The sequence below is a fragment of the Bos indicus x Bos taurus genome, chromosome 19 (genome assembly GCF_003369695.1).
Source record: "Bos indicus x Bos taurus breed Angus x Brahman F1 hybrid chromosome 19, Bos_hybrid_MaternalHap_v2.0, whole genome shotgun sequence".
Lineage (NCBI taxonomy): Eukaryota > Metazoa > Chordata > Mammalia > Artiodactyla > Bovidae > Bos > Bos indicus x Bos taurus.
Genome location: NC_040094.1, coordinates 14,627,925 through 14,653,225, shown reverse-complemented (window position 1 = coordinate 14,653,225; position 25,301 = coordinate 14,627,925). Strand labels below are relative to the sequence as shown.

At 42.1% G+C, this 25,301-nt stretch overlaps 1 protein-coding gene across 5 annotated transcripts in view; it reads left to right on the top strand.

Moving 5' to 3' along the window:
• Window positions 1-25,301, top strand: part of ACACA (acetyl-CoA carboxylase alpha) — a 286,691-nt gene that overhangs the window by 127,872 nt on the left and 133,518 nt on the right. For all 5 annotated transcript variants that reach the window (XM_027518132.1, XM_027518130.1, XM_027518129.1 and 2 more), the window contains 11 exons: window positions 295-445; window positions 1,196-1,299; window positions 2,408-2,489; window positions 3,150-3,295; window positions 4,102-4,252; window positions 5,749-5,883; window positions 6,472-6,618; window positions 7,624-7,812; window positions 8,816-8,916; window positions 10,017-10,105; window positions 16,137-16,261. In XM_027518132.1, coding sequence (XP_027373933.1) covers window positions 295-445; window positions 1,196-1,299; window positions 2,408-2,489; window positions 3,150-3,295; window positions 4,102-4,252; window positions 5,749-5,883; window positions 6,472-6,618; window positions 7,624-7,812; window positions 8,816-8,916; window positions 10,017-10,105; window positions 16,137-16,261 — 1,420 coding nt within the window. The remainder of the gene's footprint in view (window positions 1-294; window positions 446-1,195; window positions 1,300-2,407; window positions 2,490-3,149; window positions 3,296-4,101; window positions 4,253-5,748; window positions 5,884-6,471; window positions 6,619-7,623; window positions 7,813-8,815; window positions 8,917-10,016; window positions 10,106-16,136; window positions 16,262-25,301) is intronic.

Sequence of the window (25,301 nt, the reverse complement as noted above, 5' to 3'; positions counted from 1 at the left end):
CGGATACGACTGAAGTGACTTAGCAGCAATAATTTGTTCTGTGTTCTGTATAACAAAGTGTCTGTGATCTGCTGATGCTCAGATGGTCAGATTAGTCAGACTCACAAGTTTGCTGACTTCTTGAAAATTCTGTCTGGAATGAGCACATGTGTATCTTGTACCCTCGTTTGTTCTTGGAACTGTTTCTTTCCCCTCCCTCCTAAGACCCCAAAGGGATGAAATAGTTCTTGAAAATAGTTGGAAAACAGTAGGACATTTGTTGCTGAAAGAGATCTGCTTCTGTCCTTCTCCCAGAAACATGGTTGTGGCTTTGAAGGAGCTGTCTATCCGGGGCGACTTCCGGACCACAGTCGAGTACCTGATCAAACTGCTGGAGACTGAAAGCTTTCAGTTGAACAGAATTGACACGGGCTGGCTGGACAGACTGATAGCAGAAAAAGTACAGGTGGGTATTTCTCCACTTACAGCTTCTAGGATTGGGTTTTTATAGGCTTGTGATGAGATCAGTCCATGCCATTAGATAAAATTTATTTGATTCTAATACAAATGGTTCTAGGTCTGTGTGTAAAAGTCTAGGAGTCAGTGTGAGTTTAGCACTGTAAGCATTCTTGTGCCTTGTGACACAGTCATTGTATAGGTTGTTGTATAGTATTACTTCCAAAGATATAGTTGAAGAGAGGCGTGCAGAGATTGAAATTCTTTCTTTCTTCACTTGATATTAAATGTGGTTGAGTTCTAGCTGTCTCCAAGTACTGATGAGAGGGCTTCATTTTAATCAACAGAAGTTACCCTTTGTTCCTGAACTGCTGGGCTCATATAAATTACTCAATTTTGTATAAAATTGTTGGATTCATGTGTATTACCTGGAGGTAGTTTATACACCATTTTTCTTTGAGATTATCAGTAGCCAAATCTTTGCACTTTTTTAAAATTTATTTGTGACAGAAGTTTGTTTTTGAGCTAGTCTCCAATTGGCTCAGTGGAAAATCTTAGGAGGGTGAGGGGAAAGGTGTTTTTCATTTCTATTCAAATTCCAAAAATGTGTTTTTGTCTCAAAAATCAGTTGGATAACAAGGATGGAGATTCTCAGTGGTCGCCGATTCTTCAAGCACATTTGAGCCTTGTTTAAATTAAGGGGCCATGGTGCCAAGTGACTGACTCCGCTTTTGATTTGCCCTCTTTTCGTCCCTTTCAGGCGGAGCGACCTGACACCATGCTGGGAGTTGTCTGTGGGGCTCTCCATGTGGCAGACGTGAGCCTGCGGAATAGCATCTCCAACTTCCTTCACTCCTTAGAGAGGTAGGCTTGGCATTCCGTGTTCCGTGCAGGCTAAGCCGTGGTCCTGAGTACGGGACTGATGTTCAGAGACCCGTTTATTCTTCTGTCTGTCACTAGCAGCTTGTGAGTGCTACTTGTTCACTGACCGTGGGGGCAGGGGCAGGGAGGAGAAGGGATGCAGGAGTTGATGGCAAATGGTTTGGGAGCTTTAAGTGTAGATTCTAGAAATTGGTTTATACCATGGTTAGAATTGGTTGCTTTGTAAAAACTGAAATCTTCCTGTATGGTACAAGCATCTAATCTCTCTGAGCCCTGGTGATAAAAATCTGGTGTTTTTCTCTAGTAAGGCACCCTGAATACTTCATATATTACCTGCAGCACCTTTCAGGAATTAATAATTGAGGCTCATATTCATGATGACCTCACAAGTCTTTCAAGTATAGGATCAGACTGTGTGTGGCTAAACGTATTTCCAGCACTGGTTCTGGAAACTAAGCTCTGCCTCCAAGTCCCTGGAGGAATTGTCCACAAGGCTAATCGTTTAAAGCACTTTATCACAGGCATTTTAATTCAACTGAGATTTCATTCGTCTTACCATGAAGATCTCTCACTATGTTGCACTGACGCTCAGTGTGAACAGGTAATATATTTACATGGGTCAGAATTCAAAAGGCACTAAAAGATGCATAGCAATGAGTCTCCTCCTTACCTCTGTTTCCTGGCCACCTAGTTTCCTTCCCTACAATCAGCCTGTTTTTATTTTCTGTTATCTTTTCAGATATATGGTAGATACATATAAGCATATATATGTAATATTTGTTCCTTCCTACCTCCATTTTTTTTTAATCACAAGTGATCGCATACTGTGAAACTATCCTGTACAATTTCACTTGCTTTTTTAATTTAACAGTGTGTTTTAGAGAGTTTCATATTAGTGCATAAAAGACTTCACCCTTTTAATGGCTGCATAATACTCATTTATGTGGCTTTTTCAAAATTTATATCTCTATCTCTTACTGATGGTCCTTTGGGTTGTTTTCAGTCTTGATATTCCAGGAAATGCTATAGCCAATCACCTTTGAGAATTTTTAGAACTTTCAGAAGTAGCTCTCATGTTGCTATCTTTCAGGGGTCAAGTCCTCTCTGCTCATACCCTTCTGAATACAGTAGATGTTGAACTTATCTACGAGGGAGTGAAGTATGTACTGAAGGTATGCTGAGCCTCATAAAGTCTGTGCTGTCTTTTTTTGTCTCTGTCTTTGTCAGTGTGCTTCCTTTAGGTCAGGTGGTGGAGGGAAATTTTGGTTTCTTGCAGGGCTGGGCGTTAGTGAAATTACGGTCATTATTAGTGTCAGTAGCCTGTGTCAAAGCAGTACTTGATGAGTCTCTGAAAATATTTTCGCTGTTGTTCAACTTCACATGTGCAACCAAGACATGAAGGAGACAGAACCGTCAGAGCAGGGAGATGGATCTCAGGTCCCCTCTTTGCTTGCGGCAGGGCTGAGCCGTGCCCACAGCACTAGTGCTCAGACACCAGTGCCATGAATTTCTGTCCTCTCCAACAGAGCTTCCTTTAGCTATTTTTATTTATTTATTTTATTTGGCTGCATTGGGTTTTACTTGGAGCGTGCAGGATCTTTAACTGAGTCATGGAAACTCTTAGTTGTGGCATATGGGATCTAATTCCCTGACCGGGGATTGAACCTGGGCCTCTTGCATTGGGGGCTTGGAGTCTCAGCCACTGGACCACCAGGAAAGTCCCATCTGATGGAGCTTGCTCACCTCAATGTCTGAGATACTGAAATTTTGTCTGGTACTCTCCCTGGAAGGAACAGACTGACTTGTCTCTTTGGTTTCTCATTTCTTAACAGGTGACTCGACAGTCCCCGAACTCCTACGTGGTGATCATGAACGGCTCGTGTGTGGAAGTAGACGTGCATCGACTGAGCGACGGTGGACTGCTCTTGTCCTATGACGGCAGCAGTTACACCACGTACATGAAGGAGGAGGTGGATAGGTGAGTGGCTCTTTGGGCTCCATTTGCTGATCATTGCACCAACCTTTTCTCTCAGTAGGCGTGTTTAACTCTTGAGGTTTTCAAGGTCTTTTGGGGAAGTCTATTCTAATTTTTTAAAAAATAATACATGTACCTAATAAAAATTTCAAGAGTATCAGAAGTCATTTAAAATTAAAAACAATGTCTCTCCACCACTCTAGTGTGGGCAGACGATGAAAAATAAATCCCCCTTTTTATAGGCTACTACTGTTAACAGTTTCTTATATGTCTTTACTTAAATTTTGTGTGCATATATAAGTTATATACATGTACATACTGTGTTTTTCTTTTAAACATATTCACAAATAAAAGTAACCTTTAGTTCTGCACCTTATTTTTTCCTTTAACATATTGTACACTATTCAACACCAATCATTGTGTTGTTGTGATAATTAAATGAATTAACACATGGAAAGGGTGTAGACCATTGCTTGGAACTTAGTAAGAGTTTGAAACATCTTAGCTGTTACATCATCAGCACCTTCATGTTTTTTTTCTTCCTGCTCAATGGAGATGCCTATCCTTTTTAACAGTCAGATAATCTTCCATTATTTGGATGTACCATAATTAATTTAATTTGACCATTATTGAAGGGAATTTTGGTTATTTGGCATTGTAAACAAAGATGCAGTAAATGTTGTATGTGTCTGTGTGTGTGTGTGTGTACAGTGAAGTTTTCAGGTTTTTATAAGATTGACATTATTCTACTTTTATTCTTTACCACTTAAGATGCTTTATTAACTTAGATTCTCCCAATTATCTCCTAGATATCGCATCACAATTGGCAATAAAACTTGTGTGTTTGAGAAGGAAAATGACCCTTCGGTGCTGCGCTCACCCTCTGCTGGGAAGTTGATCCAGTACATTGTGGAGGATGGAGGCCACGTGTTTGCTGGCCAGTGCTATGCCGAGATCGAGGTCACGGTGGTCACTGGGCTTCCGGGTCATGGGAGGGGAAGGTGGGGAAAGAGTTGGCTGGGATGGACTAGGACTCGAGAGGAACAGCAAGGGAGTAGAAAATAGAAAGGACAGAGTATCTGTTTAATTGGGGTTATGAACTTTAGCATTTTCTTTATTTAAAAAAATATTTTCTTGGCTGTGCCATATGGCATGTGGCATCTTAGTTCCCCAACCAGAGATGGAACCTGCACCCCTTGCGTTGGAAGCATGCAGTCTTAACCACTGGACTGCCAGGGAAGTCCCTGAACCTTAAGATTTTAAAAACACACTAAAAGCTCGTACTTTTCCTTGGATAGATGAGGAACCTCTAGCTCTAAAGAATAGATCCTGGGCAGTGGCACTTATTGAGTGTTAGGGATTATGCCAAGTACTGGTTATACAGAAAGAATATGATAGGTGGAATGGGGCCTTGAAACAGACTTGTCATGAAATATGAATTTTGAGAAGGCTGAGCACAAAGTGCAGAGGGCCACCTGCCCAAGTCAGTATGGGGCTGGATGGGCAGCACGAGAAGAATTCCTGAAAGAGGGGACTTTGATCTTGGCATTGAAAGATAGACAGTGATAGACCAGGTGAGGAAGGCCAGACAACGCTGTTTAAAGGTGAAGGCACAGCACGTACAGAGGCACAGAAGCGAGAGCGTGTGGTGTATAGAGGGAGCTGCAAGTCCATATTGACATCGCTTGAGAACAGACTGAGGTTTAATGGGAAATGGCAAGCAGAGATGCCAAATGAGTCGTCAGAATTTGAGATCATAAAGGACCTTATAAAACATACTAAGAAGTTTAGACTCTCCTCAAGGCTGGTGGTGTCACTAAAAGATATGACACAGAAAAGTGATGGAATGAGATTTGAGCTCTAGAATGATTGCTTCTAGTGGCCTTATTGGAGGTGCATAGCATGTAAAGAGGTCTATGGGGAGGTTGTTTTTGTTCTTGATTTTTTAAGTTTATTTGACTGCACCAAGTCTTAGTTGCTGCATACACACTCTTCGCTGTGGCATGTGGGATCTGTTTCCCTGACCAGGCCCAAACCTGGGCCCCTGGACGGGAAGTGCAGAGTCCTAGCCCCTGGGCCACCAGGGAAGTCCCTGTTCGGAGATTTCTGAACTCCTCTAGACCAGAAGTGATAAGGGCCTAAACCAAAGGGTTGGCAAGACAGGAATATTTTTGAGAGAGGTTTAGAAGATACATTCAGCCTAGCTTGTGACTGGTAGATAAGGGAGAAAAAGGAGTGAGAATGATCCTTAGGTTTTGGTCTGGATATCATAGACAGACAGTGTAAGTACCTGGATCCACAGGTATGAGGAAGATAAATTGTTCATCATTTCTCGGTATAAGACAAGTCAAAACCAACCATGGCAAAAGTGGGTTTAAACATTAGAAACGGGAACCATCAGCAGTTGTCATTAATCCCTAAAGCTAGGTCCTGAGAGATTTTGGTTTTCCTTGTAGGTGATGAAGATGGTAATGACCTTAACAGCCGCAGAGTCTGGCTGTATCCATTATGTCAAGCGGCCTGGAGCAGCTCTTGACCCGGGCTGTGTAATAGCCAAAATGCAACTGGACAACCCCAGCAAGGTCCAGCAGGCAAGTAGGCGGAGAGACACTCTTAATATTGCTCTCCAAGAGCTGGGTACACGGTAGGGTTAGTCTGGAGAGGCAAGTGATCTCGATCCTTGGTTTTCCAGTTTCTCCAGCTTTTTACCCGTCATTTTATGCTTTATGCCTTTGTATTTGTGCCTTTGGTATCATGCATCTAGAATTTGTAAGAGTTACTATGATACTAAGAATCTGTGATTTTCCTCATGATGCTTCTCTCCTTGTTGCTGGATGTAGTAAAGGGAAGTCTTTCTTTCTTTCTTTTAATTAATTAATTACTTTGACTGCATGGGGTCTTAGTTGTGGCAAGCGGGCTCTCTGTTTCTATGTGTGGGCTTCTCTAGCGCAGTGTGTGGGTTTCTCTCTAGTTGTGGCACACGGGCTCGGCAGTTGCTTTGCACAGGCTTAGTTGCCCCACCACTTGTGGGATCTTAATTCCTCCTGGATGGCTGACTCTTAACCACTGGACCACCAGGGAAGTCCCTAAAGGGAAATCTTGATTTTACATGATGAATCTAAGTTGCAGTGGTGTGTCTGAAGGTAGTGGATGACTTGATCTCTCATTGGGGTTGACAGGCTGAGCTTCACACAGGCAGTCTGCCACGGATCCAGAGCACAGCGCTCAGAGGCGAGAAGCTCCACCGAGTGTTCCACTATGTCCTGGATAATCTGGTCAATGTGATGAATGGATACTGCCTTCCAGATCCTTTCTTTAGCAGCAGGGTATGAATCACTTTTCTTAGGTGGGGTGGGGTAGGGGAACAGGTGTATATCTTGGAGAATGGGTGTTCTCCAACATAGTTTAAAATTCATACAGGGAATTTTTTTAAGAGGGAGGAAGATAGAGCTGTTTGACCAAAATTCTGCCACTGTTAATTGTTGGATTTGAAGTCTTTATATCCTTGCTTCTTATCTCTGTCATTGACTTCACATTTAATTGGGATTTAAACCAGTGAACAAGGACAATGTTAGTTGTTTATAATTTCAAAGTAAGTACCGGCATACCTTGGGGATATTGCAGGTTTGATTCCAGACCGCTGCAATAAAGTGAATATTACAAGAAAGAAAATTACGCAAATTTCTCGGTTTCCCAGTGCATAGAAAAGTTATGTTTATATATTGATCAAGAACCTGCCTGCCAGTGCAGGAGACATAAGAGATGTGGGTTCGATCCCTGGGTTGGGATGATCCCCTGGGGGAGGAAATGGCAACCCACTCCAGTATTCTTGCCTGGAGAATCCCATGGACAGAGGAGCCTGGTGGGCTACAGTCCATGGGTCACAAAGAGTCAGACATGACTGACGTGACTTAGCAGGCATGTAGTCTATTAAGTGTGTAATAGCATTACATCTAAAAAATGTACATACCTTAATTAAAAAATGTTTTATTGCTAAAAAGACAAATCATCTCCTGAGCCTTTAAGGAGTCGCAATGGTTTTGCTGGTGGAGGGTTTGAAATACTAGAATGACCAAAATGTGACACAGAGACATGAAGTGAGCAAATGCTGTTGGAAAAATGGTGCCAATAGACTTCCTTGACACAGGTTTTACATGAAATCTTCAGTTTGTTAAAAAAAAAAACCTGCAATATTTGCAAAGTGCAATAAAGCAGTGCACAATAAAGCGTGGTATGCTATACTGTATGGTAGTGAGTTCAGACATATAATTTTGTTTGGGGGATTGTGTTAATTTTGTCCAGATCCTATTTTATCATTTCCTTCTTCTCAGGTGAAAGACTGGGTTGAACGGTTGATGAAGACCCTCAGAGACCCCTCCTTGCCTCTCCTAGAATTGCAGGATATCATGACTAGCGTCTCTGGTCGTATCCCGCCCAACGTGGAAAAGTCTATCAAGAAGGAAATGGCTCAGTATGCCAGCAACATCACATCCGTGCTCTGTCAGTTTCCCAGCCAGCAGGTACTTACAGACTAACGCTGCCATGTTCTGCTGGCTGCCCGCCCTAGAGTTCATGCAGTGGGAGTCCTTCCTGTTTGGATCCTCCTCACTGCCTGGATGTTGTACTTTTGAAGTTTTAAGCATTGTGCACTTTACAAAACTGCCTCATGATGCAAGCCCAGTAAGTTAAGTGTTGGGTGTGAAATGTAGGATATCTGTGGTTAAGACAAAAGCATATTAGTCGTGTACCCCATAGAGGTTTGTCCCTGGGGCTGGCACCCTGGTTAGAAGTACTTTCATGATTCTAAAGCAGGCGGATATTTGTAGCTCTTTCATCAGAGACTTCCTCACTACCTGTGCAGCATGCTGATTACTCTGTGCCTCTGATCCAGACTTACATGTAGGGACTAAAGCTGGACAAGTGGGGCATTAAGCATGTCTTGCCTGTCAGGACCTCTGGTAAGGCGCTAGTTTTTGTGGTCACTCTTTAGCTCATCTGGCAAAGGGTGAAAAGACAGAGACGTTGCTTTCTTATTTATCATGAATGAACCCCTAAACTATGCCTAGTAGCATTCAGCTGCTCTCAACATGTGAAAGATAGAAATAATCATGTTACAATGATGAAGATTCCAATAGAGACCCAGTCATAGAGAGCTGACACATGGACGCCGTCGGGAAAGGGGAGGGTGGTACGGATCGGGAGAGTGCCACTGCCGTGTAGACACTGCCATGTGGGAAACAGGTGGTAGTGGGAAGTGCTGTGCAGCACAGGGAGCTCAGCACGCTGCTCGGTGATGACTTGGAGAGGAGAATGGCGGCAGAGGTGGCAGGAAGCTCAAGAGGGCGGGGATATATGTTTACCTATAGCCGATTCACTTTGTTGTACAGTAAAAATTAACATTAAAGCAGCTATACTCCAATTAAAACAACAACAGGATTCCTAGTGTTGATGTTATTATGCAGGCTAATGTTTTAGGTCCCTTTGTTGAGTTGGGCTTCATTTTTCTCCTTTCTTATACTTTAGATTGCCAACATCCTAGACAGCCACGCAGCCACACTGAACCGGAAATCTGAACGGGAAGTCTTCTTCATGAACACTCAGAGCATCGTCCAGCTGGTGCAGAGGTAGGTACATGGAACTCCAGAGTCCCAGACCTGCCCGTCCCCACACCTTCCTTCCTTCTCAGTAATCACAAAGAGGTTTACCTTCAGGTCACCTTAGAGAACTTAGACAGCACCTCGTATCTTAGAAAATACCTACGTCTACTAAATATCTTAGAATCGTGAGCTAACTCTCCTACTCAGCGTTTCTGATGACTTCTTTCTATTCGGCATCTTTCCATCAATTATTAAGGCATGAATCTCACTGTCTTCTTTTTTTCTTACAATTTCCCTTGAACACGTAATTTTTCTTCTGGCATAGGGCCCTCTTTGACATTTACTCTTATTAGCTCATGGGATCAACTATTGGGCTAAAGGCATCTTCACAGGACTTTTTCAACTTTGAGATATTCATAAATTTTTCAGATTTCCCTTAGCCATTTCAAGGCTGTGGTGATCGTTTCTGCTTAGCAATGAGGGACTGAACCAGTGTGTTGTTGGGTAGGGCTATCAAGTGGTTTTGCTTTTGTTTTCTCTCTCTCTCTCTTTTTCTCCATTTCTTTATAAGAAAAAAGTCTTGTCTGTGGCCACATTTCTTTTAGACTTGGATTTATGTTATTTATTTATTATTTTTGGCTGTGCCACGTCCTCATCACTGTGCATACATCCTCTCTAATTGTCGTGACCGGGGTTTACTCTCTAGCTGCCGGCTACACTGGCTTCTTATGGCGGTGGATTCTCCTGCGGAGCTCGGGCTCTAGGGCGTGCGAGCTTCAGTGGTTGCCGCACGCGGGCTCAGTAGTTGTGGCGCACAGGCTTAGTTGCCCCACGGCACGTGGGTTCCTCCCAGACCAGGGATCGAACCTGCGTCGCCTGCACCGGCGGGCAGATTCTCAACCACCGAGCACCAGGGAGGCCGGCTTGACTTTAAATTGACCTGGTTAATTGACTCTAGACTGGCTTCTGTCCTGTCCTATATACACAGGGAAGGCTGTTCTATAGGAGGCCTAGTAAGCTTTGGGTTTATTATTTCATGGTTGGTTATTTAATGGTGTTAGCCTGTCAGGATTTTCTTCTAGACTTAAATTCATGTTATTTATTTATACCTTCCTCTGTCTGCCTAGGTACCGCAGTGGCATCCGAGGACACATGAAGGCTGTGGTGATGGACCTGCTGCGGCAGTACCTGCGAGTAGAGACACAATTCCAGAACGGTAAGCTCCTTCCTGAGGCTCTGTACCCGAGAGCATCTCCTTCGAGGGCTGAGCGATAGCTGAGCCAGTCCATCCTGTCACCAACACTTGACACGAACAGCCATCTTCCTCCTTTCACCAGTCCCTTAAAAACTAAACTGCTCTGTCCCACTAACACCAAAGAAAGAACAACAAAACACAACTTGATGAGACTGAATCAGTGTGCTTCTGCAAGAGAGCTGACATAATTTTTCTAGTAGAGATTAGCATTTCCCATTGGCCTCTTCTTGACCTTGTATAGTGAGGGTTAGTTGAGTCAGACCAGGCTGAAATTGAGAAAGCCTATCCGAAGAGCTTGCCTCTCAGCAGCTCATCCATGGAATGAACAACAGGCATCTGAAAAAGGCTCAGATTTTCTAATGCTTTCCAGTGTATCGTTTGGGTGGAGTTTATCCGTCACTTTCTCTGTATAGTGTCACTAATGACTTCAGTTCAGTTCAGTTCAGTCGCTCAATCGTGTCTGACTCTTTGCGATCCCATGAATCGCAGCACGCCAGGCCTCCCTGTCCATCACCAACTTCCGGAGTTCACTCAGACTCATGTCCATCGAGTCGGTGATGCCATCCAGCTATCTCATCCTCTGTCCAACCCTTCTCCTCCTGCCCCCAATCCCTCCCAGCATCAGAGTCTTTTCTAATGAGTCATCTCTTCACATGAGGTGGCCAAAGTACTGGAGTTTCAGCTTTAGCATCATTCCTTCCAAAGAAATGCCAGGGCTGATCTTCAGAATGGACTGGTTGGATCTCCTTGCAATCCAACGGACTCTCAAGAGTCTTCTCCAACACCACAGTTCTAAAGCATCAATTCTTCGGTGCTCAGCCTTCTTCACAGTCCAACTCTGACATCCATACATGACCACAGGAAAAACCATAGCCTTGACTAGACGGACCTTTGTTGGCAAAGTAACATCTCTACTTTTGAATATGCTATCTAGGTTGGTCATAACTTTTCTTCCAAGGAGTAAGCGTCTTTTAATTTCATGGCTGCAGTCACCATCTGCAGTGATTTTGGAGCCCAGAAAAATAAAGTCTGACACTGTTTCCACTGTTTCCCCATCTATTTCCCATGAAGTGATGGGACCAGATGCCATGATCTTCGTTTTCTGAATGTTGAGCTTTAAGCCAACTTTTTCACTCTCCACTTTCACTTTCATCAAGAGGCTCTTTAGTTCCTCTTCACTTTCTGCCATAACGGTGGTGTCATCTGCATATCTGAGGTTATTGATATTTCTCCCGGCAGTCTTGATTCCAGCTTGTGTTTCTTTCCAGTCCAGCGTTTCTCATGATGTACTCTGCATGTAAGTTAAATAAGCAGGGTGACAATATACAGCCTTGACGTACTCCTTTTCCTATTTGGAACCAGTCTGTTGTTCCATGTCCAGTTCTAACTGTTGCTTCCTGACCTGCATACAGGTTTCTCAAGAGGCAGGTCAGGTGGTCTGGTATTCCCTTCTCTTTCAGAATTTCCGTCTCTAAAGCACTGTGGCTAAGATTTTAAAGCTCCATACTGCAGATACTGCTTTCTGCCACAAGATGGCAGTGAAACGCCACAGAATTTGAAAGATTGCCTCTTCATGCTCTTTGCTCTGTTTTGCTCATTTTTCCATCTTTAAAGGATGACTCTGCCGCTCATGACAAGCAGAAATACTCAAGTAAATATTGCAGACTGAATCTGGCAGTGTGTAAAATAATACGTCACAACCCAGTTGTCTTTATCCCACTAGTGTAAGCTTGATTAATATGTGAATCATTTATCATGTAATGGATAAAAAGAGGAAAAAACATGGCCATCATCTTAAGATATGGATGATACAAGCCTTTGACAAAATTGAATATCCATTCATGATAAGTTCTTGCCCAACTGAGAATGAAATGGTACTTTTTATCATGTAAAATTCTCCTACAAAAAAATCTGTAGGCTACATCATACATAGTGGTAAAATGTTGAAAGCAATCTCTTTAAGGTTAAAAATAAGACAAGGATGCCTGCTATCATTACTGCTCTTCAGCATCATAGTGGATATCCCAGCTGCTTTTGTAAGGCAAGAAAAAAGAATAAAAAGTATGAGGAGTGGAGTAAAGGTATGGAAAGGAGTACAGAAGTACATCAGCCACTATTAGGTATGACATGAGGTCTACCCGGAAAGCCTCAAAGTATCCACATGTTTATTATTAGAATTATTTAAAATCTAGCAAAGTTGCTGGATACAAAAGTCAGTATATGGGGCTTCCCTGGGAGCTCAGTGGTAAAGAATCTGCCTGCCAACATGGGAGATACAGGTTCGATCCCTGGTCTGGGAAGATCCCATATGCCACAGAGCAACTAAGCCTGTGAGCCATAACCACTTAGCCCACGCACCCCAGAGCCCGTGCTCCGCAACAAGAGAAGCCACCGCAATGAAAAGCCTACACACCACAGCTAAAGAGTAGCACCTGCTCTCTGCAGCGGGAGAAAAAAAGCTTGCACCACAGCAAGGACCCAGCACAGCCAAAATTAATTAATTAATTAATTAAATTTAAAAAGTCAATATACAAAATTAAAATTTTATAGTAGAACAGTTTAGAAAAGTATTCCATTTGAAATAGCAACCCAAAATATGAAATTCTGAGGAATAAGTCTAACAAAAAAATTTGCAACCTTTTTTGGAGAAAGTTGTAATCAGTAGAAATAATAAAGATCTAGATAAATATCATGGCCTTGGATTGGAATATATATATTTGCAAAGTGTTGATTCTCTCGGAGTTCATATGTAGATTTATTGACTTTGCAATAAATATCTTACTAGTGTATTTCTATGGAATTTGTCGGGCTAGTTCTATAATTCACATGAAAGGTAACCAAGATTCTTCTAAAGAAATACACTATGGAGGTATTTGTCCAGTTAAATATCAAGATTTGAGATAAAGCCATATTAATGAAGAGATTGTGATATTGGTGTTAGGGCAGATTAATAGAACAATGGGACATTGGCTCTGTTAACCCAGAGGCAGATACATGAAAAACTACAACAGGGCATGTGTTGTAAGTCATGGGGAAAGGACAGTTTGCTACTGGGTAATGGATTATTCATTTGCCACCACCCCTCCAAAAAAAAAGATCCCTAGCCTAGACAAGATGCACAAAAATCGATTCCAGATTAATTTAAAACTTAAACACATACTAAAGGGGCAAAACTACTTAATTTTTAGGAGAATATCCTTATGACCTCAAGACCAAGAAGATTTTGTCATGTAAAATCAGCAGGAACAAACTATAAAGGAAAAGGATAAATAAGTTGACATCACTTAAGAAATTCTGTTCATGAAAAGATCCCATAAAAAGACTTTGAAAATACAAGCCATAAAGTGGAGGAAGATATTTATAAATCGTAACAACTGAGAAAGGATTAGAATCTGTAGAGCACTGCCTTGAGTCAATAAGTGTAAGATGACCTAATAGAAAAATGGGCAAAAGATAAAAAAAAGATAATTTGGAGAAGAGGAAGCACAAATGATCACACCCAAATGATCAATGAAAAGATGTTCGATCTTACTAATTAGAGAGCTATGAACCAAAACCACAATAAGATCGGCAAAAATTTAAAATTCACATCATCTTCCACCACTTGTATAAGTAGAAGTGCAAATTGTTACAACCACTTTGGAAACCAGTTCATCAGTACCTGATGGAATTGAACTTATTTATATTCTTCAACCTACCAATTTCACTCTTAGATGACATGCTCTAGAGAAACTGTTACACATGTTTATTAAGGAGACATATTCAGGACTGTTGGTGGCATCATTATTCATTAATAGCAAACAAGACTGGAAACAACCCAAATATACACAAGTTGAATAGATAGTTGAATTCTAGTATATTTCTACAATGGATTAGTCTACAGCAGTGAAAATGGAACCAAGATGCATCCAGAACATAATGGTCAGGGAAAGAAACAAGTTACAGAAGGATCCACACATTCCATTGTTACCAAGTTGAAAACAGGAAAAGTGAATATATACATTCATGGATACATATATATATGTACACACACACATTTGTGATACATGTAAAGAGCAAAAGAACGATTAACATAACATTCAGTTTAGTGGTTATTTTTGAGGAGGAGCACATAGGATCCTTCAAAGATACTAAAAATGTTCTGATAGATGGTAGTTACTTGGGCGTTTATTCTTCTGCATGTATGTGTCACAGTAAAAAGTTTTTTTAAAAGAGGTACTTGGCATCATTGCTTTCTTTCTGCTTAGTGTCTCTGCTGCCTCTCCCCTGGGTAAATGTTCTTCATATTTCCCCTGGCCCTAGTAATTTCCATTACCAAGATATATTTCTGTTGTCACTTTAGGGAGAAATATGAATTTATATAGGATAACCAACAGCTTCCATTTTGTCCCAAATGGATATTTTATGAAATTGGCAGCTCTCTAAATACTGAAGTTCACTGTTTTTCAAATATATTTAGGTTGATTTTGAAAAAAATCGTATGTCAGTCACTAATATTTAAAACAGATAAGGGACTTCCCTTGTGGTCCAGCAGTTAAGACTTTGCTTTTCAATGCAGAGCATGTGGGTTTGATCCCGGGTCAGGGAGCTAAGATTCCACTTACCTCCTGTCCAAAAAAACCAAAACATTAAATAGAAGCAATATTGTAACAGATTCAATTAAGACTTTAAAAATGGTCCAAATCAGAATAATCTTAAAAAAAAAACCAAACAGGTAAAAGCAGAGTTGCCTTCGTTGATTGTACTTGATGTTCTAGGAATACCTGGCAGTGCAGTTTGAATGCCACTGTTGTGGTTTGTAACTTAACATGCAGTCTGAACTAGGTGATAATCCTTTAGTATTTTCATGATTTCATAAAAATTCTGACCCTTTAGACTATTCGGATGCTCATTCTCCTTTACTTGTAAATTTAATTCTGAGGTAAGCTGTTTTCTAAAGAACTGAATATTACTTATATTCCGTGGTAGAAGTCACTACGGTATACCTGAGGCTTACGCTTCTGTTGCAAAACACAGCCCTGCCCGTGAGAACTAACCTGCCTCTGGTGGCCTTGTGAAAGGCCAATGAAAATACGCATAACTGTATCTCTCTACAGACCTTTTACCTTCATGCAGGGTTCTTCCTGATCTGTGTCTTAGTTTGGATTTGGAATTCCTAGGCATTGCTTAACTATTCTGTGGACTTAGAAGAGAAAATGTTGATTCCAGAGGAAGCAGCCATCCTTCTTGTGGATATTGATAAGTTTGGGTGTTTTAGTTTTGAACTAAAACCACGCCTTCTAGTTGAGGTGAAACAGTTTTGGTGAGTGGAACATGGAACCAGAATCTCTAGCTGGGGTTTAATGGTGTTGACATCTCTTTTTAAGTAGCTGAACCCTCTCTTCTAAGGAAACCACGTTGCTCAGGTTGTGTGCTCAGTCTCGTCCAACTCTTTGCAGCCCCGTGGATGTAGCCTAGCAGGGTCCTGTGTCCAGGGCGTTCTCCAGGCAAGAATACTGGAGTGGGTAGCCATTTCCTACTCCAGAGGATCTTCCCAACCCAGGGATCAAACCCATGTCTCTTGGGGTCTCCTGCATTGGCAGGTGGATTCTTTACCACTAGTGCCACCTGGGAAGCCCAAGGAAACCATTGCAGGAAGCTAAATAAGAGAGTTTAGAGTAAGGGTCGGGGGTGGACTCTCAGGCCCTAAGACACACCCTTCCCCACCTGTCAAAATTTTTAAATGAAAATAAGACTTAGAGAAGTAAAGTGATTTGCCCAGGAGCGCATCACCATTTGGTAACAGAGCTAAGCTTTGAGCCCAGGGCTTTTATACCAGATTACCTGACTCCTAGCCCAGAGTTGTTCTTAATAAACCACACTGCCAATTCTATAGAAATCTACCTAAGAAAATTCTCAAGCTGTTTCTTCTCACTGCTTATTAATTTTCTAAATAGCATGTAAATGTGAACGTGCGTACATGGTGGTGACCGGTTCTTTTTGCTGCTCGTAGGCCACTATGACAAGTGCGTGTTCGCCCTCCGGGAGGAGAACAAGAGTGATATGAACACTGTGCTGAACTACATCTTCTCTCATGCTCAGGTCACCAGGAAGAATCTTCTGGTCACCATGCTTATCGTGAGTACCACTTTTCAGAACCTGTAAGGATGGCTGACGAGACGAAAAAGTGTTTCTCCCTGTGATGGCTCTGGTCAGAGGGAAAGCTCCTGTCTCGTGTGATTCTGGGATGAGCGGGGCTCGGGTTGTGGGTTAATAGTTTCTCACGCCCGTCTTTGCCCTTGACCTGAAGGAACTTGCTCCAGTTGGGAAAGAATTGTTCTGCCAATTATTCATATCATTTTAAAAAATGAATTTATTTTTTTAATTGAAGGATAATTGCTTTACAGAATTTTGCTGTTTTTTGTCAAACCTCAACATGAATCAGTCATAGGTATACATATATCTCCTCCCTTTTGAACCTCCCTCCCATCTCCCCACCCCACCCCTCTAGGTTGATGCAGAGCCCCTGTTTGGGTTTCCTGAGCCATATAGCAAATTCCCATTGGCTATCTATTTTACATATGATAATATAAGTTTCCGTGTTACTCTTTCCATACATCTCACCCTCTCCTCCCCTCTCCCCATGTCCACGTCTATTCTCTATGTCTCTTTCTCCATTGCTGCCTTGTAAATAAATTCTTCAGTACCATTTTTCTAGATTCTGTATATATGTGTTAGAATATGATATTTCTCTTTCTGCCTTACTTCACTCTGTATGATAGGCTCTAAGTTCATCCACCTCATTAGAACTGACTCAAATGCATTCCTTTTTATGGCTGAGTAATATTACATTGTATACATGTACCACAACTTTATCCATTCGTCTGTCTATGGGCATCTAGGTTGCTTCCATATTCTAGCTATTGTAAATAGTGCCGCAGTGAACAGTGGAATACATGTGTCTTTTTCAGTTTTGGTTTCCTCAGGGGATATGCCTAGGAGTGGGATTGCTGGGTCATATGGTGGTTTTCTAAAGAATCTCCATACCATTTTCCATAGTGGCTGTATCAATTTACATTGCCACCAACAATGCAAGAATGTTCCCTTTTCTCCACACCCTCTCCAGCATTTATTGTTTGTAGACTTGTTGATGATGGCCATTCTGACTGGTGTGAGGTGATATCTCATTGTAGTTTTGATTTGCATTTCTCTAATAATGACTGATGTTGAGCATCTTTTCATGTGTTTGTTGACCGTCTGTATGTCTTCTTTGGAGAAATGTCTGTTTAGGTCTTTTCCCCACTTTTTGATTGGGTTGTTTGTTTTTCTGGTATTGAGTTGTATGAGCTGTTTGGATATTTTGGAAATTAATCCTTTGTCAGTTGTTTCATTTGCTATTTTTTCCTCCCATTCTGAGGGTTGTCTTTTCACATTGCTTATCGTTTCCTTTGCTGTGTAAAAGCTTTTAATCAGGTCCCACTTGTTTACTTTTGTTTTTATTTCCGTTATTCTAGGAGGTGGGTCACAGAGGATCTTGATTTGATTTATGTCATCGGGTGTTCTGCCTATGTTTTCCTCTAAGAGTTTTAAAGTTTCTGATCTTCCATTTAGGTCTTTAATCCATCTTGAGTTTATCTTTGTGTACGATGTTAAGAACTGTTCTGATTTCATTCTTTTACAGGTAGCTGTCCAGTTTTCCTAGCACCGTTTATTGAAGAGGCTTATTCATATCATCTTACACAAGTACTCAAAGCCCGTGGCTCTACTCGCAGTTGCCTCATGTTTCCCCATTCCTGTTGTCACTCACGACAGTAGCTTTATAATGGAGTCTTATCTAGCCAGCATTGTTGTTTAGTTGCCAAGTTGTGTCTGACCCTTTTGTGACCTCAGGGATTGTAGCCCACCAGGCTCTTCTGTCCATGGGATTTCCCAGGCAAGAATACCAGAGTGGGTTACCATTTCCTTCTCCAGGGGATCTTCCTGACTCTGGGATCAAACCTGTGTCTTCTCCATTGGCAGGCAGATTCTTTACCACTGAGACACCAGGGAAGCCCTATGTAGCCAATGTACAGTCCCATTATAACTTTTGTTTGTTCTATGAATGTCAGCAATGGCTCTCATATCCAAAACTTAATAACAAAAAGTAACTGTTAGAAGTCTAGTACTGTTCCTTCCGGACTCAAAACACACTTAAGTTTATTCCTCATCTTCTTTGATCCCTTTCTGTCTTATTTATATGGACGTCTTAAGCGTTGACTCATTGGAAATGACTCTGATACTGGGAGGGATTGGGGGCAGGAGGAGAAGGGAACAACAGAGGATGAGATGGCTGGATGGCATCACCGACTCTATGGACATGAGTTTGAGTGAACTCCGGGAGTTGGTGATGGACAGGGAGGCCTGGCGTGCTGCGATTCATGGGGTCGCAGAGAGTCGGACACGACTGAGCGACTGAACTGAACTGAACTGAAGCTCAATTATTGGATTGGTAGTAGATACATGCTTTTGTCCCCATAACTCAGTAATTTGAGAATTAGTAGAAAGAGGCAATGAGAAGGGAGACTAGTAAACACGAGTGGGACTGATGTACATTTGACCAGTGGGTAGAATTTCTGTGGCCTTGAGGATTTTTAAAGATGATTTGTAAGCTCTCCACTCATTGGTTTTTCTCGCTCATTCTAGGTAGGAATCAGGACAGTAGGACTGGTCTTCAAAACCTACCCCCACCAGTCCCATCCCACGAACAATTTCGTACTCCGTGAACAATTAATTGCCTCGCTGCTACATGTTTGTGTTTTGGGGAGACTGTATTACCTTTTTGCTCCTTTGGTTTTCTTTCTTGCCTTTTTGTGGGATTGGCATTCTTGGTACCTTAATTCCATCCTTTCTTCTTGGAGGGAAAAAAACTACACATCTTCTGCTATATTTTATTGCATGGTTCAGAGTGAAGGGAAACTATCTGCTTCACATCTCTGGTTAACAACAGTGCCACTCTCTCAGTTATCTGCCTAGGTGGCTAACTCTGGAGGATATAACATTTCTTAGAAATAGCCACTTTAAAAAATATGTAATCATAGGGAGAGTTCATTACCTTTGCTACCCTAGAATGGCTAGACGGTGGGGAAACCAGCAGATGCATTTGAAAGGAAAAAAAAAAATATCAGCACAATGTAATATTTCAACTTCTCCAAGTGATAGGTTTCAGCAAAGAAGATATTACCTTTGGCAACCTGCTGGTTTTCTTTCTCTCAATTGGAAGAGGGAAGAAACCTCTGACTAATTAGATTTTTCCCTTAAATTTTAATGAAAGGGATTGCTAACTCTCATTTGGTTAAAGCCAAGACTTTTCTGGCAGGAAAGGGCAATGATGAGGATGTGGAAGAATCTGTCAGTTTGGACCTAAAAATGGGGTAGAATTTGCCATTTTAGAAAGCTAATTATAGTGAGTTTTCATGTTATTATGATTACCTTTTTAAGGACTTAACAGTTTTTCTGCACTAAAAATAGACCAAAGCCCAGAAACCTTGGAGCAGCAGAAGAGTAATGATTGTCCAAGACTGTCGCTGGGTTTCTTAAATTCTAATTTGTAAGATATAGGGGCTCGGCTCGCTCCTTTTGCGGAGTGATTGTAAGTAACGCTTGCCTTAAGAATCTCATTATTGGAACACGGAGCCATATTTCCTCAGAGAATTCTGGAGTAGCTTTGAGCCGGGGCTGTTCATTTCTCAAGTAATCACGCTGGTGTGATGGAGAGAGAAAATGGCAGCTGTTCGGAGCTCAGGCCTTCAATTTTCTTCAGAGTCCAGTCACTCAAGTGTGTAATTACACGGGGGGTGCTGCAGAGGCGTTGGGCCCTGTCAGAGAGCTGGTTTGAGGCTGTGCTTTCTGCTTTTGCCAGTCAGGACAGGCAGAAGCCAATGGGACTCTGGCTTGCTGCTAGTTCTTTTTTTTCCCCACCTTGTCATCCTGATTACTTCTTACCTGCGTGGATGGTACCCAAACTTTCTTTCCAGCAGGCCGAGCTCTTTGGAGAAAAGAGTCGTTTGTTTAGTGTTTTGGTTTAGATGAATAGGAAGGAGAGGAGGAGGAGAGGGAGGAGGGGCTGGGAGGAGGGAGAGGGAAGGGGAGGGGGAAGGAGGAGGAAGGTTGAAGATGTGAACCAGAAAGATGGATTCTTCCTTTTCTTTCTTTTGGCATTTCACATTTGTCTTTAAAAAAAAAACAACAACAAAAGAAAACTTGGTAAACATCTGTAGGCTTTTATATCATTAAATTGCTTTTGAAATATCAGTTATTTTGACCTCGTCCCAGAGATTTGGAAAACAAGAAGTTAATTGCTGTGACTGAGCTAAGGATCGGCTAGCAGTGACTTGGGGAGCAGGGATGAAGGCTGGGACAGGACTGCTCTCCGATCTGCCTTCTTCCGGGGGCGGTGGGGGGTGTCCAGTCCCCCACCTCACATCTGCATTAGTGGGGGTGGCTGGTAAAAGCCATTTCAGCTGTTTGGGTTACTCTCTCTAATGGCTATCACCTGGCTATGGCAGCGTTCCATTCCCCCAGCTTGCATTCTCTGCTGGCTCCCCCTTTCTTTGCTTACCTTGGCTTCCTGATTGATGGTTATGTGCCCAGCATTCCCATCTCTGCTTTCTAGAAGTAGGACTGTCGATGGTGTGCTTTGCTGAACTAGACAGTGATGTCTGGGACTTTTGAACCTAGAGGGTGGGAATCAAGAAGATTGAGCCTCTGTGAATCAGTGTTGCAGAATGTGGGCTGCTCCGAGGAAGCCACCCTGCCTTCGAGGTGGTGGCATCACTTGCCTCATAGTCTCACTAGCAGATTTCATCCAATCTTTCACTGTATCTGGAGAGCAAAATATTGAGTAAAACGCTAGTTTTGTCCAGTTTTCTCCATGTGAAGGAACATGGTGCCACATTGAAAACAAAGGAAGTTTATTTTTTGAAAGCTCTTATTTCTTAATTTTATAGGAAAACGCTTAGGAAATTGTTAATGTTTGCTCAGAGATGTTTGAGGGACTCTTTAGCCAAATTTTGTGCTGATGGAAAGGATCAACCTCTTCATAGCTCTAGACAAAAGGGTATGTGTCTTGTACCCACCTTGATTCTGAGTAGTCTTCCCTCACTACTTGCCTTATTTCTGATGTGGTCCTCATTAACGTGTTATGGCCCATGCTTTGCTAGGAGTAGTGGCGTGCCTGGGAGCCTCTGATTTTGTTTAGACTGTGCTGCGCTTAATCACTCAGTCATATCTGACTCTTGGTGACCCCAAGGACTACAGCCCGCCAGGCTCCTCAGTCCACAGGGATTCTCCAGGTAAGAATACTGGAGTGGGTTGCCATGCCCTCTTCCAAGGCATCTTCCCAACCAAGGGATCAAACCCAGATCTCCTGCATTGCAGGCGGATTCTCTACTGACTGAGCCACCAGGGAAACCCAGAGCGTTTAAACACCCTTCTATCCTTCTCTCAACATAACTGCAAATAATTTTATCCAATACATAATAAAGGAGAAAATCCTTTCTCAGTAAACTCAGGTTTCCTGAATAAGGGTGATATTAACATTTCTTGTTAAACCTGCCCCACAGCTTTTATGAGCTGGTGAGAAGTTGCTGAATGGCACAGGGACCCCAGCCTGGTGCTCTGTGATGACCTAGAGGGGTTAGCATGGAGGAGGGGAGGGAGACTCAAGAGGGAGGGGATATATGTATAATTAGGACTGAATTATGTTATTATATGGCAGAAACCAAAGCAACATTGTAAAGCAGTTTCCCTCCAATTAAAGAATTTAAGAAACATCTAGCTGTGACCGTACGAAGTTGCCAGTCCATTTTTGGTTTGGGGATTGGTGCCTCACCCAGCTGGACAGTAGTTAATGTGTCGAGAACATTACCCATTACATCACATTCTTCTCATTTTGAATTGCCTTCAGATTTTAGGATGTGAGGATCAAGTTGGCTATATGGGGCTTTCCTGGAAGTCAGCTGCATAACTTTGGCAGAAGTTTTGACATTTAAGCATGCTTGTTATATTTCTGCAAATCTGAGCTATTCCTTGCAATTAGCTACCACCCAGGTTAAGAATGAAAACAAGAAATAAGTGTGTGCTATCAACCTTAGCCATTACTAAATAATTTTCATCCTGGCTTGCAGATTTATGCAGGTAAGCCCCAAACCAGGAGATAGGCTCGTTAAATGAATCTGCCTCTCTGCGTTGAGGAAACACACGCTGGCACCATCACCCTTTAGTGTTAACTGCTACAGGATGTTCCGCGGAGTCAGACGGGGATGCTGGGCTGTCCGGTGGCCCAAAGGACATCTGTGTCTAGACCAGAGGCCCGTAAACTTCCTCTTGGAGGTTTACATCTTAGGATGGGTGGTTCTGATAACAGAATCATCTTCCATCCTTCATGATTTCTTTCAGGACCTGAACTCTGTGTTGAGGCTAAGGACAGGAGACGATTGAGAAGATTACTCTACAAGACAATTTTCTATTGCCAATCTTTTCCTAAGTTCTAGTGATGACAATGGAGAAAATAATATACAAATGCAAAATTTTCAAGTCACGATAATTAAAAAAATTTTTTTTTCTCTTTTACTTTTTAAATTATGAAAGTATAACACATTAAGAGACTTGGAATATACAGAACAAAGTCACATATAGTTCTGCTATATATTACAATTTTTTTTAAGTAGATAAATAAGCTTTTCAGTTGGAGTTCCAATATCAAACTCTCAAAAATGAATAAAATGAACATAAAGAAAAGTAGAGGATATAGGAGTCAAGGCATGATAAATTATTGGAAGTAGTGGTTTATTCATACTGTGTTTGGTATTTCATATTCCAGAAAGGTCTGGTTTCTGCACTTTATCACTGGGAGCCCAGGAAGATTGTCAGTGGTGATCGTGAATGAATAATTACTTCCCTATTATTTTTTTCTAACCTCCATAGTTCACTTTTCTTACAGAAAGCAAGCTTCTCTACCCACTTTGTCACCCCCTCTCTCTCATACTAGAAAGAAGAAATGAAAAGGCTTTACTTTTAAGTAGTTTTGTGTGTGTGTGCTTTAGTTAGAATGTGATCTGTAGTTAGACAAGCTGGTAACTCCATTTTTATTCGATTATTTTAATGTAATCTGGAAAGGCAAACCTGGATTTCCTTTCGAGGGAAACCAGTCCATATCAAATCCGATATAGGTTGAGGAGGTGGCTGGTGTTTCTGTTTTGTTGTGCTGACTTTTATTGTTGGCTTGTGTTTGTTTTTGTTGTATTGAGAGTTTAGCCTGGCTTTTTGCAGAGTGGGCTTCCCTGGTGGATAGCTGAGTCTGTTACCCAGGACATTGCTTAGGTTTTGGGATCTTTCAGAGGGTAGTTCTGAAGACTGGAGTAAGTACCTCAGAAAGGATTCTCTTTCTTAGGTAAAGGGGGATTTAGGTAGGAAAAGCTTATCTTGTTTTCCCTACCCACTGTTACCTCTTCTTTCCTTCTGTTTTGTTATGGTCTTGTTGCTGGTGATTTTATTTATTTTGTTTGTTTCTTGGCCTTGCTCTGCAGCTTGCAGGATCCTAGTTCCCCAGAAAAGAAAAGAAAGTGAAGTCGCTCAGTCGTGTCAGACTCTTTGCAACCCCATGGACTGTAGCCTACCAGGCTTCTCCATTCATGGGACTTTCCAGGCAAGAATACTGGAGTGGGTTGCCATTTATTTCTCCAGAGGATCTTCCTGACCCAGGGATCGAACCTGGGTCTCCCACACTGTGGGCAGCCGCTTTACCCTCTGAGCCACCAGGGAAGCCAGGAATCAAATCTGGGCCCTCAGCAATGAAAGCGTGGAGTCCTAACCATTGGGCTGCCAGGGGGGGTTCAATTGCTGGTGATTTTGTATATTCCCTTGAAATTCTGTTTTGCTCCTGAGTTCTCAGTAAAAGATGAGACTTCATTATATTTTCTCCCTGCTGTTTCTTTTGTGCCCTGGGATAGGAAGAACAGGTCCTTCAGTCTGTGACCATATGCTCAACCAAGCCTGGAATTTACAGTCACTTTCTTCTTCCACTCAGATGAGTGAATCAATTCAGTTTAGTTGCTCAGTCGTGTCCCACTCTTTGTGACCCCACGGACTGCAACACGCCAGGCTTCCCTGTCCATCACCAACTCCTGGAGCTTACTCAAAGTCATGTCCATTGAGTCAGTGATGTCATCCAACCATCTCATCCTCTATCGTTCCTTTCTCCTCCTGCCTTAGATTTTTCCCAGCTTCAGGGTCTTCTCCAATGAGTCAGTTCTTCATATCAGGTGGCCAAAGTATTGGAGTTTCAGCTTCAGCATCAGTCCCTCCAATGAACACCCAGGACTGATCTCCTTGATGGACTGGTTGGATCTTCTTGCAGTCCAAGGGACTCTCAAGAGTCTTCTCCAGCACCACAGTTCAAAAGCATTAATTCTTTGGCGCTCAGCTTTCTTTATAGTCCAACTCTCACATCCATGCATGACTACTGGAAAAACCATAGCTTTGACTAGACAACCTTTGTTGGCATGGGTGAAAACAGTACTTGTACTTCCTTAACTGTAAATACCATCACGTGGTTTACTACTCTGGAGCAGACCTCTGGTCGTGGATTGGGGAACCAGAAAATATTTCCTGCTTTAAAATGTTTGAGAGACTGTCTTTCCAGCATTCTGACGCTGAGTACTCCAAAACTGTTTACCCTGTGACGTGGAAGGTGATAGGGACTGTAGAAACAGTGCTTGGGGAAATGTGTGTCTGCCCCAGAGCCCCACACTTGCACCTGTACTGCTGTGGTGAAGGACTGTAAGGAGGACCCCTGAGATGGGGAAGGTTTAAGATGAAGTGGAGATTCCTTACGAAAAAGGCAGTAATCGAGAAAGGGCAGCAACAAGAAGATTAAAAGGCAGCAACAAGAAGCCATTTAGGGTCTGGCTGTCTTTCATGTCCTTTTTGATAGTGAGATGAGAGAGACTATTAAAAAAAAAGACTAACAATTATTTCAAACTCCAAGTAGAGGGAACTATGTGATGTGGTATTCAGAACTACTGTTACTGATCACTCTGTAAATTTCAAGAATGATAGGCATTTATAAAAACTGCATCTGCAGGGGTTTTTTTTCAGTTTAGATGAAAATTACATGGATAATGGGTGAATTTAGGGAATA